The 17,340-nt window shown below is 41.7% G+C and overlaps 1 protein-coding gene across 8 annotated transcripts in view; it reads left to right on the plus strand.

Moving 5' to 3' along the window:
- Positions 1 to 15,271, plus strand: part of LOC117411115 (transcriptional-regulating factor 1-like) — a 102,727-nt gene extending 87,456 nt beyond the window's left edge. For 7 of the 8 annotated variants that reach the window (XM_034018276.3, XM_034018278.3, XM_059025552.1 and 4 more), the window contains 7 exons: positions 1,645 to 1,748; positions 2,774 to 2,849; positions 4,154 to 4,242; positions 6,234 to 6,347; positions 7,200 to 7,388; positions 7,850 to 8,049; positions 11,976 to 15,271. In XM_034018276.3, the coding sequence (XP_033874167.1) occupies positions 1,645 to 1,748; positions 2,774 to 2,849; positions 4,154 to 4,242; positions 6,234 to 6,347; positions 7,200 to 7,388; positions 7,850 to 8,049; positions 11,976 to 12,222 (1,019 nt within the window). In that variant the 3' untranslated portion in view covers positions 12,223 to 15,271. The remainder of the gene's footprint in view (positions 1 to 1,644; positions 1,749 to 2,773; positions 2,850 to 4,153; positions 4,243 to 6,233; positions 6,348 to 7,199; positions 7,389 to 7,849; positions 8,050 to 11,975) is intronic. The other variant, XM_059025556.1, reaches the window with a different exon arrangement.
- Positions 15,272 to 17,340: the final 2,069 nt, after the last annotated feature.

Raw genomic sequence — 17,340 nt, forward strand, 5'->3', positions numbered from 1 at the left:
TCCAGTAATATAAATAGTAGTATAAATACAGGGGCCTTAAGCCCACCAGTTCAGTTTAGTTCCAGCTGCCTAAGTGGATACATATCTGCATTTTTCTGCGATGGCATCAAGAGGCTTGAAGTATGATGAGTACGGCTGGGAGGTCATAGGAGACTTCAAAATGGTGGCATTCCTGATGGGTCTCCAAGGCGGTTTTACCAAGTTTCCCTGCTATCTTTGCCTTTGGGACAGCAGGGCCACCAAGGCGCACTACCACAGGCGGGACTGGCCACAGCGGACCGAGTTCTCTGTGGGGAGGAACAACGTCAAGTGGGAGCCACTGTTGGACCCCCGGAAGGTGCTGATGCCACCACTGCACATCAAATTGGGCCTTATGAAACAATTTGTCAGAGCTCTAGATAAGGAGTCGGCAGCCTTCAAGTACCTTCAAGACTTCTTCCCTAAGCTGTCTGAGGCAAAGGTCAAAGCCGGTGTCTTCGTCGGACCACAGATAAAGAAGATCCTGGAGTGCAATGAATTCCCCAAGAAGCTCACTAGTAAGAAGAAAGCGGCTTGGAATAGCTTTGTCGCAGTGGTTCGGGGCTTCCTGGGCAATCACAAGGCCGAAAACTATGTGGAGCTGGTTGAGACTCTGGTGAAGAACAACGGCACAATGGGCTGTAGGATGTCCCTCAAAGTCCATATCCTTGATGCTCATCTTGATAAATTCAAGGAGAACATGGGAGCGTACTCGGAGGAGCAAGGCGAGCGCTTCCACCAGAATATACTGGACTTTGAACGCCGCTACCAAGGACAGTATAACGAGAACATGATGGGAGACTACATTTGGGGGCTGATTCTTGAAAGTGATTTACAGTATAATCGTAAATCTCGAAAAACTACTCACTTCTAAATCTTTTGTAGTCATTTTTGTATTACTTTAGTATAAATACATTTTGGATTCATATGTTGTTTTTTTCTGACTTTATGTGAACGAAAAGACACAAATTTGCCCATTTTCTCATTGGAAATAGGTAAATTTCAAAATATGACTGTCCTGGTCACAAAAGCAAAGTTTGTGGGGAATAATAGCCATTTTCTATACTTTTGAGGCATAAGCAATTAGGAAATAACACTTACTACCCAGGAACAAAAATTGTGTTACATAGTGTAATCCTGGTTCCCTGAAATGGAAATGTAACCATTAACCTTCAAGGTTGCTACGGCCATGATTGCAGCAGGCTTGAAAGAAAAATGACACAGAGATCTGTGCGTGCAGTCCTTTATACCCTCGGGCTGGCATGACTGCGTCTCGGGCTCGGCTCTTTAGGAGGTAAACAACCATACAGTAATGGTTACATTTCTGTTTCAGGGAACCGGGGTTATGGTAATAACCTAACGTTATACTTTTACTCATTATTCTTATATACCGGAAGCTATCGTCATTTTATTTAACTGCCTAAACTAGTCTAGTGCCAAACTAGTAAGTGGAAATGTGATGTATGTATGAGAGTACGTTTGTTAATGAGTGACAAATGAATATAATTGTATTATTTGTTTCTTGTCTTATTCTTTTTGGACTGTTTACTTGATCTACTTCTTTGTCAAGTAAACTGTTGATTTGAAAGTGTTTTTTTTTTGTTTTGTTTTGTTTTCTTTCGTCAGTGGAAGACTTCGTCAATATGGCCTGTTCCAGTGTGGTTTCAGGGGGAGGGACCAATTCTGAGTATGCCTTGCACTGCCTTTTCGAGACCAGAGGAGATTTCATGGTGCGTCAGGACAGGGAACAAATACAGGGCATTTTTTATTTTAGGGGGGGGGGGGGGGGCGGGGGGGGGGGTATTGTTTATGAATATGTTGAATTACCTGTTACGGATATGCCAGGGCCACGCCGAGAGCGCAGCGCTGCTTAGGAGGAGCCTGGTTGTTTTTCCAATGCAGAGCCCGAGCTGTGCAACTGACGTTGCATGCAATGAACGTGTTAAGTCGCATGCGGTATTGAGGCATTGTGTTTTAGTTGAGAATGCCGGATCCAGAGATTTATGGTTGTGTTTTTCTTTGTTTTCATTCTTCATATATTACTGAATGCAGCTGAAATGCAATGACCAGCTGATTATGCAAAGATGAAAACAATGCTTCTCAGGAGAGCTGTAATTTGGATCCGATGAGCAAGATATTCGGCCTTAGACGCTGTATGGTTAAAAAAAAAAAAAAAAAAGTGTACTGACTGACGCACCGTAGTGAGCCAGATTCAGATGTGTTGTGAGGCCAGAGTTTCATGGTTTGGTTCTCGCTCATATTGCAGATCCTGATTAGCTCAACTTGGAATAATGTTAAGTCCAATAGTAGTGATAAACAGGGTCTGTGAAACCAGCTGAACATGTCTTTAATATCTCAAATATAAAGAAGTGGTGATAGTTACTGAGGTGCAATGGGAGTAGCATACAAGCAGCAGGTAGTTTTAATTGATATTAAACACCTGGGTTCATAGTTTACAGTTCACACACGTTCGTGCACAAGCACCTTCTTTGTTCAGAGCACCAGGTGTCATTGGTTTCAAAGCCTAAAACCTGGTAAAGGATAAATTCATGTGTGGGGGATTAGCCTGTTATCCTCTGCTTTAGTGTCACTCTGAGCTGGTCAGTGTATGTGGTGAATTTTAATCCCATCTGAATTGACTGCCTCAAGAAGAGTAAAGGGCAGCTCAACCTTGTTGTCTTGGTTGAAATATATTTACATTCTCAATCCTTTTCAGTCAACTTAAAATGTTTCCCATTTTCTCTCCCTTGCCCAGGCTGCTGTGGAAAAACTGCTACTGTGTAAGACCATGAGGCCAAAATCTCACCCTTTGGCTGATTACCACTACGCTGGTAGGCTGGTTTCTCTTTATTTTGTCACAAAAAAAAAAGTTGTGTTGTGTTAGAATGACAGTGCTGGAGTCTGTCCTGCCACTGAGCATTATACCCGTACCCTGCCCTGGAGGGCCAAGCTTATTAAAGAGAGTACATCTCTACTCCTGTCAAGGCCTGTACGTATTTAGTTTGGCACAGAGCCAGATAACAACATAAGAGCCTTCCTCACAGTTCTGTGAACACACCTCAATTTTCAACTAAACACTCTGCCATTCAGCCCTAGGCCTCTTTACAAATAGTGTGGATTCGAACCTGTCTCCAGAGATGAAAGGCAAGGGAATTGGCACACTGTGCCACTTTGTCCCTCATCTCAGACACTTTTGAGAGTTTTTTGTGACTCAAGTACAGGCGATTTTAAGTCTGAACTGAAAATGAACGCTAATAATTTTAAAACAACTCTGATAAATTTGGATGACAATTGTATGTAGATTTCTGATCTGACCGCAGGAAGTGATCTTCCTTGGCAGAAAACATTTGACTGTCTTTACACCCAACCCATGTTCCTGTTATTATGAAAATATTTGCAGTTGTCCCTGACCTGCACTTATTCTTTAACTTAAGAGATTAAAGAACAAATTGAAACGCTGAATAAAACCTCAAGTGAAGTAACTGAAACACAGACAGTATGTAAACAGATAACATAATGGCCTCTTCCTTCCTTTGCTGATGTGTGTAGAGATGTAACCTCCTGGCTCCTGTCACAGCAGAGCCGGGCCTCCTGCAGAAACATGCACTCAATAGCATGTTCTTCGGGATGACCCATGTAAATACATGGGAGTTAGCAGACTCTGGCTCAATTTGACATCTGAAAAGTAGATAAGTAATTTTCTCTTCTTAAGGACTGGAAGAGATCATGCTATTTCCAACTGCTAGTTTTTTTTTTTACTTTATCCTTTCTCTTCAACTCTTTTTATAAGCGCCTGTCGTCCCCCCCCACCACCACCACCATAAGTGCCTACACAGATTTGCACGGTTATATGGTAATCATTTGTCATGTAACTTTCTTTTACATTGTAAACACCTTGCAGATGGGTTGTGTGAAATCAGTTCCAACCTCGCAATCCATGGTGGCACTAGACCTTATTGCTATGACAGGTTTTCAAATTGTTTGCCCAGTCACTGTGAAACATCTGCACCTTATTGACAGTGTTGGGTATGTGTTTTTTTTTGTTTGTTTGTTGTTTGTTTTTTTTCCTTGTCCAGGGTTAACACATTTCAATGTACAATTTGAACAGTTATCATTAATCCTTTCCCATTCCTAGGATCTGATAAATGGGCCCCTTTGGAGAAGAAGCAGTTCAACAAAGCCTTAGCCACACACAACAAAGACTTCTTCCATGTACAGAAAACAGTAAGCTGAATTTTGTATTTATAAATAATAAATTCATCATTTATTGTAGATACTCAGGCAGTTGCAATGTGAATGGGCAACACCACAACCAGGGGTTGCTGAAAATACTAGTTAGGTTCCTCCTAATTAAAGTGTGACATGTGTACACACAGAGACCTCGGCTGCATCTCTGCTGCCTGATGGAAATGCTCTGAAAGGCTTTCAGGACTAATTTGAAAAGATGAGGCCTAACCTTAATGTATAATTATTGAAATTGTTGAAACCAACACTGTAGAACTAATAATTGCTCTGAAATCCTTTAATAAATTCTGCAGTTAATTTGCCTTTGTCAGCAGCATTGCTTCTCCCACAGCTCTGTGTAACCTCTGTCAGCTACAGGTAACCCTAGCGACCTCAAATTGTATATTAAGCAAAAGAGCATGCTATTTGAAGCCAAATGTACAATAACTAGTGGTGTATGCCAATGTCACTGGTGTTTCATCTGGTAGTTGCTTCAATTAGCATGCAGCCAGGGCACAGATCTAAATAAAATGAAAATGTGCATAGTTTGGGCCAAGTATAGGTATACAGTCAGCACTCAGATACACGTCAGTCACGTTCTATCATCCTTATATTAAGAAACAAATCAATTTCAATTATATGTGTGTGTGTGTGTGTGTGTGTGTGTGTGTGTGTATGTGTGTGTATATATATATATATATATATATATATATATATGTAACAAATTATTGCACTTACCCGTCACACACGATTTCCAACTCTGTCACCAGTGTTCTGATACAAAGCCCACCTCTTCTTTGTTACAATTAATTTGATTATCTGTCATAGCCCGCTTTTTTTTTTATGTGTGCAAATTATTATTGTGCAGTTACACAACGTTTCCTCTAGTTTTACCTGACGGGAAATCCAGCAGCAACAAAGCGAATGAGAGCAGCTACTGTAGTGGAAAACCATTAATCATCAAACTTTTTTTTTTTTTTTTTTTAATCTGATCTTTAGTTGCTTTTGTGCATTTTCATTTGCAAGTGAAATGTGACATTAGGTCCTTATCAAGCACTATATTTTGCAATTTTGAATACTGACTTTGGATACTGTTTTAGTTCTGGAAACTTTTCTTTTTTTCTTTCGCTAAATTGCATTGCCTTTTACATTTTACGCAGTTCTGTGCATGGGTAACATTTAGATTTCATTTTGCTGTTGGATCGTTAATGGGGAATTTTACATACTGTTACAATACATACTGGATTTAAAAGTATGTACTGTATTACAGTTTACGTGTCCAGTCGTCTCTTTTGGCAAGTGATATTTTCAGAATCATATCGTTCTGAATGAAAATACTTCTTATGTTGAAAATATCATACTGTACCAACAAAACCAACTATAGTACATCTAAGTGGAAGCCTACTTATTTTAAAACACAGTCCTTTCAGCTATGTATTTGACATTTGTATATTTTTTGTATTCCCTGAAAAAGACAAGGGTTGGAACGGGCCAAAATGAAATAATCAGAAATGCATCACACTCTTTTGACCATCACTGAAGTCAAAATTGTTTAGAGTCAGATATGCGAGTGCTGACTGTATAAAAGTGGTGGTTTTATGCAAGTATAACAAGGATCTACACTAACTGAAAGGAGGTGAGGGGACTAATCGTGTTTTTACAGTCTTAAAAGGAGTCGACCAAGGTAAACATAATCAATACTTCAAGCACAGAAACCAGGACCAGGAGACACACAGTTGGAAATTAAGTGTAGATAGACTTAGGACAGAGGACACAGAGAGTGGTGAGTGTATGGAACGGGTCAGCAGTCCATGTTAATGCTGAATTGCTGGGATACTTTGAGACCTTCCTTGACAAAGTTTTGAGATCAATCCGCTACTAGGATGCAGACGTGCATTGATAGGCCAAATTACCTCCTGTCGTTCGTAAACTTTGTAATGTTCCTATGTTGTTTCTTTTACTTAACGTAACTTATATACACTGTGCTGCAGGTGAAGACTAAGACAGTAGCTCAGTGTGTGGAATACTATTACACATGGAAGAAGAAACTCCGTCTGGGGAAAAGACACCGAACCCGCCAGGCAAACATTAAAGACGAAGACATGGTGAGATTGAGATTGTTTTAGTTTTTTTGTATTCTCTCTTTGAAAAACACAATGTTTGTGATCCTTCTAGTCCTTTTATGTTTTGCTGACATGCTGTCTGAGAGCAAATGTGGCAAACTACTAAAACGTAATCATGAGACAGAATCCCAGAATTAAAGACAAAGAGCAAAACTGAGATCCATCTCTGAAAGCATGAATCCTAGCCTTGTATTACTGCTGATTTATTAAGGCTCTCAGCATCATGTACAGAGACACTGTTACACTGCTGTGGTCATTGACAGACTACCCCCTTTTCCTAGCCTGTTCAGTGGACAGTTAAATTGTTTCAGGAGCAACAGAGCGTCCCTTTCTTAAAATCTATTAAAACACTATGACAATCAGAGGAGGCAGCCACAGTGAGCAGTGAGATTGTTATAAAAAAAGTCAAGGGGTGTTCTAGAATGCTTTAACATGGGGCACAGATCAGGAGACAGGATATTGATGACAATGTGGATATCCTTGACTTCATGACTTCTGGAGATCACCTCACAACTTCATGAGTCATATAGATTTTATATTGATTTTGCACATCTTATTATGCAGACATTTTTGCTTTGAACCTGCTTGGCAAAGGGACAATTGCCTGGCCATGAGGGCAATCAGGAACCAAACTCATTGGAGATGGGGATGCAGGGATGGGAGGTGGTTGGATGTGAAACAACCACAAAAAGGGTGCATTGGATGCTTTTATACTCGACTGGTCAATTGGGACGTGTGTTGGGAATTTTCCCCCCAATTCAAACGGTGTGGGGAGGGATGCAATAAAACATGTCCAAAGATTGTCTTTAATCCTGTCCTTGTAATCGCATGCAGCAGAGTGCCGAGGGTGAGGATGTGGAATTGGATGAGCTGGAAGAGGACAGGAAGTCTGATGAAGAGGAGGAACCTGAGGCTCCCAAGTCTCCAGACCTGCTGGTCAAAACCTCCCTCGAGCCAGAAGCCTACCAGGGCTCAGTTCCGCTCAACACCTGCTTTGTGTGTGAAATGCCCAACTGTGGAGCTGTGAGTATTTAGAATATGAGCGCTATACCTTGAGGAATGTTTAGAAGAGTTTGCCATAGTAAGCCTGTGTGGCAGTGTTGCCATTTACTATGTTTCTTCCATATTAAAACTATGCATTAACCCAGCTTCACCATGCTTAAACATGGGTTTAGAATGCATTACTATATTTCATCTGATGTACCAGGTAGCCCTGTGCTTTACCACGGTAACAAAGACAAATGTAAAAATATCCTATTTAAGAAGGATTGAGATCAAACTAAATTATTATTATGCAGAAATACTTATGCTACGATAAAAACGTAAAAATCATAAAACGTATTCCAAAACTAATGATAGATTGTTTGCAACTCTGCCTATGGTATCTTTTCCAAAAAACAGCCACCTGATGTTAAACCTTAACATATTTTTTAATAATATTTCTTAAGTCAAACTTTTTGTGTGTTTCTGTTTGTTTTTTGAAGGCTTTCAGCTCCATGCAGGCACTCAACGGCCACGGCCGTATCCACGGCAGCACAAACCAGGCGTCAAAGCCGTCCCCGAGAGGCAAACCCAAAGCCATGTCCCAGTCTGGCTACGGCTCGGTGAAGAGCTCCCCAGCTCACAGCACCACCAGCGGAGAGACCGACCCCACCCTGATCTTCCCCTGTAAGGAGTGTGGAAAGTAAGGCAGCTGCTTTGCCCATTACCCCCTGCTTTTACACATTTCAACATGTACACATTTCATTTTACTGTCCTCCACTTGCTGTTTTATTTTTCTGCTGAAGCACAACACTGCTGATAGGCACCACAGCGACAGTACTGCCTGGTGGTGAACCTGTGAAGTCTGTATGTGTGGGGCGGGGATACTTATACGGTTAAAAGACTGATTCAGTAGCAAGTCACCAGCTTGATTGTTTGTTCTTTTTCAAGTACGTAATGTATCCATTACTGAATGGGTATTTATCTCCTAAAGACCCCTGAATCTTGAATACTTTATACCAAAGCTGTTCTTTGAGCCTGTGATGCAGTCGTGACCCCGCCCCCGAGAGATCAAAAACATTGCAGTCACAGATCTCAGTGCAATTTTTTACAGATACTGCCAACAGGCCTGTCAGCAACGTGGTGCTCGGCACACGTGCAGCAAGAGCATAACCGAGATACTCGCTTTGGTTTTCCCAAGCACATGTTCCTGACAGGGACAAAGCACCACTGTTGGACTGATCACTCCAGGGCATATGTTCGGTCCCGCGGTCGATGAGATGCTGTAGCGCTCTCACCACTCGTGGGAATCCACAGAGCTCGTTCGCCTGCTTCCCAAGCGACCACCTCCAGTACATAAACTAGCGGCAAACTGGTACCCCAGGCCCGAGCAGCCTGGAAGACCGGCACAGCCGGCTGCACCCACTGCCAGAGGTGATGTTTGGAACCGGGTCAGTGGCTGCTCACCGTGGAGGCTTTAATAACTTCCCTGCGCAGAGACAGAAGCCGCAGGCCAAGCCACAGTCTAAGCAGCAGCCCTAGGAATTTGCAACCACAGACCCAAGGCCCCTTCTCAGGCAACCATCTGGACTATTGGTGTCAGTGCACAGACATCTGGGCGCTTACTATCATTCATACCGGCTATTCGCTGCAATTCAAGCACAGAGATTACTGTACTTCCAAGTGTCAAAGCGGGATGGTCGCCTCAGACTGATCCTCGACCTCAGACAGGTCAACCTGTATCTGAGCCGAAGGAGGTTAAAAATGTTGACAATGCAACAGTTGTTGCAGTCAATCAGGCCAGACGACTGGTTCACCACGGTGGACCTTATAGATGCCTACTTGCACATCCCCATAAAACCAGCACCCAGGAATTACCTGCGGTTCGCCTTTCAGGGAATAGCGTACGAGTTCCGTGTCTTGCCATTTGGCCTCTCCCTAGCTCCACATGCCTTCTAGAAGTGCATGGAAGCTATCTTGGCCCCACCGAGACTCATAGGCCATCAGAGTACTCAATTATCTGGACGACTGGCTAATTTGTGCCCAGTCTCCAGCACAGGCAGATGCCCACATGTAACTCGTCAATGGCCACCTCCAACGGTTGGGCCTTACAGCGAATCATGTGAAGAGCCAGCTGACACTTTCCCAGACAGCCTCCTATCTGGGAGTGTGCTTGGACTCCGGGTCCATGCTGGCCACTCTGTCAGACGACAGAGTGCAGAGAATATCCGTCTGCTTGGAGCTCTTTCAGCTCAACAGAGCACCAACGGTAGTGACATTCCAGAAACTTCTGGGCCTGATGGCAGCAGCTTCCCAGAACCTTCCATTGGGTCTCCTGCACATGTGCCCTCTGCAGGCCTGGTTCAATCACAGGGTCTTCCAGCCCATATTGAACAGCGACCGCTTATTGACAGTGTCCCACCTCTGTCTAAGGGCACTCTCTTGGCATAAACAGCCGACCCATCTACATCTAGGCGTAGCATTGGGCAGTGTCACAGAAGGGATGTCATCACCACGGACACGCCTTCAGCTCTGGGTATGGCCCCTCAACAGCTGCATTTGAGCTTTCTGGGACTTTCCAGCAGGGTTATTGACACCCTACAGAATGCCAGAGAGTAGGGCGTCTTCCAAACGTGGTGTCTGCCTCCTGGGTTCGACCCCACGACCTGTCCCATGGCAGTTATACTGAAATCCCCCTCCACGTTAATATCTGGCAGCTATTTCAGCTTGCCATGTCAAGAGTGACTTGTCTCCCCAGGAGCTCACTTCCTGGTGCGGCAATTTTTGAAAGGGGCTCTGCAGCTTTGGCTGCCTATGAAGTACATTGTTCCTCACTGGAGGCTAAACGTGGTGCTTAATGCACTCATTAAGCCTCCATTTGAGCCCCTGCATTCAGCTGAGCTGAACATTCTATCCTTATAAAGTGTCTTTCCTGCTTCCTACCACCTCCGCAAAGCAGGTGAGTGAGATGGAAGCATTCTCTATGGAGGCTGTGTGGTCCAGTGGTCAAAAAAAAGGGCTTATAACTAGGAGGTCCCCGGTTCAAATCCCACCTCAGCCACTGACTCATTGTGTGACCCTGAGCAAGTCACTTAACCTCCTTGTGCTCCGTCTTTCGGGTGAGACGTAATTGTAAGTGACTCTGCAGCTGATGCATAATTCACACACCCTAGTCTCTGTAAGTTGCCTTGGATAAAGGCGTCTGCTAAATAAATAATAATTCTCTATCGCGAAAGCCTGATTAATTTTTACAGAGGCCAGGACAAAGGTCACGCTTTGCAACAATCTTGCCTTCTAGACGAAGACAATCTCAGCTTTCCGTGTCAACTAGTCTGTGGAATTGGAGGCTTTCCATCCACCTCCTTTCCAGTCTGACAGTCTGGGCCCTGGCTTATTGTGTTGACAATCTGAACAGTCTTTTGTCTCCTATGGGGCGAAGTTCCGTGGTCAAGCCCTGTCTAAGCAGCGGCCGTCCAAGTGGATAGCAGACATAGTCAGGACTGCCTGTGAGCTGGCCAACTTCCCCCTCCAGAAAAGCTCACTGCCGATTCCACCAGGGGCCTTGCAACTTTGTGGGCTTTATTCCAGGGTGCATCTGTCAAAGACATATGCAATGCGGCGGTGTGGGCTACTCCCCATACTGTCACTAGGTTCTACAGGCTAAATGTCGTGGATCTCAAAACCCTAGTTTTGGAACTAGAGCGTTAAGGGCGGCTTCCCAATCGACCCTTACAACACAGACATAGAGGTGAGTTTATCCCTCAATTTTTCATCCTAGCTACTTGTTACTGGGGTCCCAATTGGTAACACACAAGGCAAACTTTCTGCTTAGCCTTGTAACATTCAGGTCATTCTGCAATCATGCCCTTGCGATGGCTTGGGTATACTCGCCCATTTGGTAATTGTTACATTTCGTACTTGAAAGGTTATTATCATAATCCTGGTTCCCTGAAATAGAAATGTAACCATTAACCTTAGAGGTCGCTGTGTCCATTATTTTTCACAGCAGGCTTGAAGGAAAAAAGATGCTGAGATCTGTAACTTTCTAACAAACAGTACCAGCTTGGCCAGATCAGAAATGCTGATCAGACCCCCGTATTTTTCTGGAAATAAGAAGCAGCACAAAACTGTAATGTTCTGTGTGATAGCAGACGTCTGCTAACTGCCTCTATATGCAGAACTGAGGTATCTTTGTAAATGCATATTTATTTGATGTTTTATTTTTTCCTCAAATTGAGGGTGAGAAATTTGGGCTGTGTCTTTAAAACTTAGACTGTTGCATTTTCATTGTGCATCAGTGTGTGTGTGTGTGTGTCTATATGTATATATATAAAGTTATCTGGTATACCACCATAAAAAAACAAACGTATTTAGCAAGTTTACCATGGTAAACATTTTAAAATGGGTACATTATGAAAAGTAAACTCGGTGAATGCAGAAACCTCTTGAGTTTGGTTTAATTAAAGAAAATGCCCTAGCAAAATGATGTATTGTAGTTTGTTACGTATGGTTTCACGCTGGGTATTGAAATAAACTGCACAAACACAACCCTATCGTGTAAACCCTAAGGTACCCCAGCGGGATGGGTGGGGTTCGAGATTTATTAAACTTCCCACCTCTGAATTGCAGGGTGTTCTTCAAGATCAAGAGCCGCAATGCCCACATGAAGACACACCGGCAGCAGGAGGAGCAGGAGCGCAAGAAGCAGCAGCAGCAGCAGCAGAGCGCCCAGGAGGTGACCGGGCCCATCATGCTGCCCCTGGACCACATGTGTCTGATCAAGCAGCACGGGGCGCGGAGCGAGGAGCTACACGCAAACCTCCTGCCAGCTGAGGACATGGAAAACTTCCTGCTGGACTGCGAAGAGGGGCTGTAACTGGGGTTGGGAGAGAAGGGGGGCCAAGGGGTGGAGGGGATGAGCGAAAGGCATCTCCCAGTTAACAATCACAAGGAGAGAGCAGCGCTGGGGTGCTACAGTGGATCCTGTTAGGGAATGATGGGAATCTTCATGCAGGACAATGCTGATTCGCGATGAGATGGGGAGGGAGGGACCAAACTGGCCTTAAGTGGATGCTCGGCCAAAGCTTGATTTTGAGGAATGTATAAAAAACTGCTTGGGTCTCCGGTTGCTATGCCGGTGTGAAGGAATAGGGGCTTCCAAGCTTAGGAACAGATCTCTTCGTTCAAACTTTGCTGTGTGAGAGAGAGCAAGAGATTTCCTGAGCACAAAAAAATATGAAAGTTTCAATTAATCATTGCACTGTGGTCGTAGAGAGGGGAGAGCTTTTTTTCAGGTTACGGTTATTCTCAGAATTGAACAGTGCTCTGTGATATATGTGTGTGTGTGTGTGTGAGAGAGAGAGAGAGAGAGAGGTTTGTTTATCTATTTAAATCCTCAGATCAGGGCTGGCCTGCTGGGTGTGGAACTGATGCCACTGTAGAAGTAAACAAGGTTGCCATTGCACCTTTGTGGTAGATTTCTTGCAGGACTCTTGACAAGTGAAGCACAGGCACTAGAAAGCGTTAACTGAAACTGCTGGTCAGTTCCCATAGAAACGACAGTCCTCTCTAGAACTGTGTAGCTACCTCTATATACGGTTGTTAAACAAAACAAAAAAGAAGCCCTTAAACCCTTTCTGCACTAGCCTTGATTTACTTGGGTTTGAACAAACCTACAAATTCTGAAAAGTGCAAAACGAGGTGGCGTTCAGGGTCTGTCAGTCGGATCTTGCTTTCCTCCAAATATAAAAAAAAATAAAGAAAACATGTATGTAAAGCAAGTACGTTTCAAGGAATGTGGCATGTTGTTTCTTGTTTTGTTAGGTCCTATCCATTGCACTCTTGTGGTTGTTATGTCTGAATCTCAGTGATTTAAACTGAATGTGTGTCGAGGAGCTGGAACTTGATTCAAGATATTTGTTGGCGGGTACTGCATCAGCATAGTCCCATATCCCATATATCTCACATAACGTTATTCAAAGGCACAATACAGTATATGTTCAGATGTGGCAAGGGTATTAAATAAGATTTCTCACATCGGACATGTCTTTTAAGAGTTCTTAACAGGAGATAACTTTTCAAGACCCATCCAAATGAGTCATTAAACTAACCACTGGATCTGTTCATGCTATGACTGCTGGTTAAAGGAGAATGTTTGTTTTTCTTTTTTTGCTGTTTTCCATTGTAGAAAGAGGGGGGGTGGGGGGTTGGGGTTAGTGGACAGTTCACTTTTTTGTTTTACTTTGAAACTGCTCTATTTTTCTGAAGCAAAAAAAAACAAGATTTAAAACTGTAAATACAAAGGTTTAAATATATATTTTGTGTAAAGAAATAGATTTACAGAAATCAGTTAAACTGCAGGTGGTTTTGTTTTTACTGCAGAAAGGGTGTAAATATTTTGTATTCTCAAGATGGGAGTTGTTGTTATTTTAATTTTTTATATATATTATTTTTAAGAATGGTGCAACCAGATAAATGATATCAGTTTATAAAAATGATATATATATATTTCTGTAACTTTTACTGTGGTATTCATATGAACTGTCCGAATTCTTCTGTGACAGTTTTGTAAGGTACTGTTCAACATGATGGCATGTGAACTTGTTCTTGCCCTTTCTAATTTATTAAAATGTTGCACTGTGCACTGTACATGGTTTAATCTAGATATCTCCAAAAGGCTCAGAATCAGTAAACTGAAGCACTAGGCCGTCCTATACCACAGCATACGTAATAGTACTGATAGGCAGGATCAGGAAGTGACTGTGGTTGAAGGACCTGTACAATGGAAAGGTTGGGGGGTAAAAGTTTTCAAGTACCCTTAAATATGAGGAGGCAGATTAAACTAAGCTTGGTTCATAGTTATACTTTCTAACTTTTTAAGCGACTTTATGTATTTTTGTATCTTTAGGTGACTTCTAAAAAGAGTTGCTATAATCACATAAACAGTTTTATACAGACCAGGCTCTTCTCTGTTAAATTATCTGGAAATGGCTGCATTGTATTTGGTTTTATATTAGTAGTAATCCCAGAATTACAAATTATGAGGTCAAGGTACACAAAGTACTGGTTTACACCTGAACTACTCCTGTGGTATCCAGTACAAAAAAGGGCTTACAATTCACGTTTATAGAATATACTATATTTGGAGAAAGCCTGGCTAGAGGACTGTAGATGAAGGAGATGCTCTGTGATCTGATCAAACAGTCGTGCTTAATGTCCTCACGCATGGCCGTGTATTTATTGTATCCTTGCCTGCTCTAACACACAAGCTTACTGGGTTGACTACATTCAGGGACTTCATTCATATCTTCAAAACACTCAATCAAAAATAGAAGGGAAAACTTGTAAAACTTCATGTGTTTTCTTACAGGTTTTACCATTAAAATTCAGGGACGCTTGTCTTATTGGTCATTATGTACCAATTTCTGAAACCCAACATCTGGATTCCCCTCTGTAATATTATTTGAAAGTTGTCTTGCACTTTACTACTAGTTTGTTCCCCAGAAGTATAGTGCTGTTTTGGCAAGGAAGTATCTATATATTGATCATATACCTATATATGATATTCAGAGTGATTCATACACTAAAGCCCAATTAGAAAACCTTACAGAACATGAGCTCCACCACTGACATTGTTACTCTTTTATTTCGGTCAGCTTGTCCACAATGTGGAGTGTGATGTTGGCACATCCCGTGGGTTTTTCAGTGCACCTATGGTTTGTGGTTTATGAATCAGCCTGTATGTATATGCATTTTACAAAAATGTGACACATATATTTTTTTTCTTCTATTTTTTGCAAAAGGAAATAAGATGGTGTTTCCCACCCACACACACCCCCATACACATTTCCAGAATTCAAAATGAAACTAAATAAACCAATTGTATGTGACGGGAATCCTTCTGTAATAATAAAAGAAGAAATTGAGTCGTGTGTGTGTTGTTTTATTATTATTGTTATTATAGTACTCACTCTGATTCCTCGTAAAAGTGAATGGAGCATGGGAAAGGCTGTTTTTATGTGGCTTTCTGAACCTCCCAGCTCTCCTTTTATTGTATATGGGTAATATAATATAGGTAACATATAGGCATGTAGTACACATTGATATGTTTTATATGGCACTAATTATTATTATTATTATTATTATTATTTATTTCTTAGCAGACACCCTTACCCAGGGCAACTTACAGTTGTATACAAAATAAAATAAATATAAAGAATTACAGTACAATTAAAAGCAAGATACAAAATACAATGACTTCAGTCCTAATAAGAGCAAATACAAAACACAGTATGATTTGATATCGGGGCAGTTCAAGAGCAGATAACAGTGCTGATAGTTACATCAGGGTTAGATATGAGTGCAGGTGAAATACAAAATATTACAGATTGGGTTAAGTGCAGGATTAAATATAGTAAAATAGGGAGCAGATAAGTGCAAGTTAAAGTGCATTAAAGGCAGAGTGCTATATTGTTCAGAAGCAAAGAGTTGAGTTTTACAGGTGTTGTCTGAAGAAGTGTCTTGAGGAGGTCCCGGAAGGTGGTCAGGGACTGGGCAGTCCTGACATCCATAGGAAGGTTGTTCCACCACTGCATTTACTATGTTATTATAAGGTAATAGCACAGTAAATGCATGTATTTATATTAAATCATGTAAGGCCTTACAGCTACAACTTTAAAGTGTTTTGGACCATAACTCTGGCATATCTTTGGTTTGTAAGGAGCTGATGCCAGAAGAGAGCAGTGATCAAACTATCCAAATGAGTTAGCTTAAAAAAAAATATATAATAAAAGGGAGTGAGATTTGGGGATACTATAATTCCCTTTATTTTAGGAGCAAGGGTTGCCACCTATCCGGGTGTTGGGAATTAACAAGCCTGGATGCCCTAATGTCTGTGTTTAAGCATAAGAAACACCAACCTTCCTTTAATATTTTCTTTGACATACATCAGTTGCTTAAAGGCTTTCCACTATCTTATTAAGAATGTACTGTTTAGTATAAGAATATAAAAAAGTTTACAAATGAGAGGAGGCCATTTGGAGTCTCATCAAGAACCTTCTTGAAGGATCCCAGGGTGTCAGCTTCAACAACATTACAGGACAGTTGGTTCCAGACCCTCAATTCTCTGTGTAAAAAAAGTGCCTCCTATTTTCTGTTCTGAATGCCCCTTTATCTAATCTCCATTTGTGACCCCTGGTCCTTGTTTCTTTTTTCAGGTCAAAGAAGTCCCCTGGGTTGACATTGTCTATACCTTTTAGAATTTTGAATGCTTGAATCAGATCGTCTCGTAGTCTTCTTTGTTCAAGACTGAATAGATTAAATTCTTTTAGCCTGTCTGCATACGACATGCCTTTTAAACCTGGGATAATTCTGGTTGCTCTTCTTTGCACTCTTTATAGAGCAGCAATATCCTTTTTGTAATGCGGTGACCAGAACTGAACACAATATTCTAGGTGAGGTCTTACTAATGCATTGTAAAGTTTTAACATTACTTCCCTTGATTTAAATTCACACTTCTCACAATATATCTGAGCATCTTGTTGGCCTTTTTTTTATAGCTTCCCCACATTGTCTAGATCAAGACATTTCTGAGTCAACATAAACTACTAGGTCTTTTTCATAGATTCCTTCTTCAATTTCAGTATCTCCCATATGATATTTATAATGCACATTTTTATTGCCTGCGTGCAGTATCTTACACTTTTCTCTATTAAATGTCATTTGCCATGTGTCTGCCCAGTTCTGAATGCTGTCTAGATCATTTTGAATGACCTTTGTTGCTGCAACAGAGTTTGCCACTGCTCCTATTTTTGTGTTGTGTGCAAATTTAACGAGTTTGCTTACTATACCAGAATCTAAATCATTAATGTAGATTAGGAATAGCAGAGGACCTAATACTGATCCCTGTGGTACACCACTGGTTACCTCGCTCCATTTTGAGGTTTCTCCTCTAATCAGTACTTTCTGTTTTCTACATTTTAACCACTCCTTAATC

The sequence above is a fragment of the Acipenser ruthenus genome, chromosome 6 (assembly GCF_902713425.1).
Source record: "Acipenser ruthenus chromosome 6, fAciRut3.2 maternal haplotype, whole genome shotgun sequence".
Lineage (NCBI taxonomy): Eukaryota > Metazoa > Chordata > Actinopteri > Acipenseriformes > Acipenseridae > Acipenser > Acipenser ruthenus.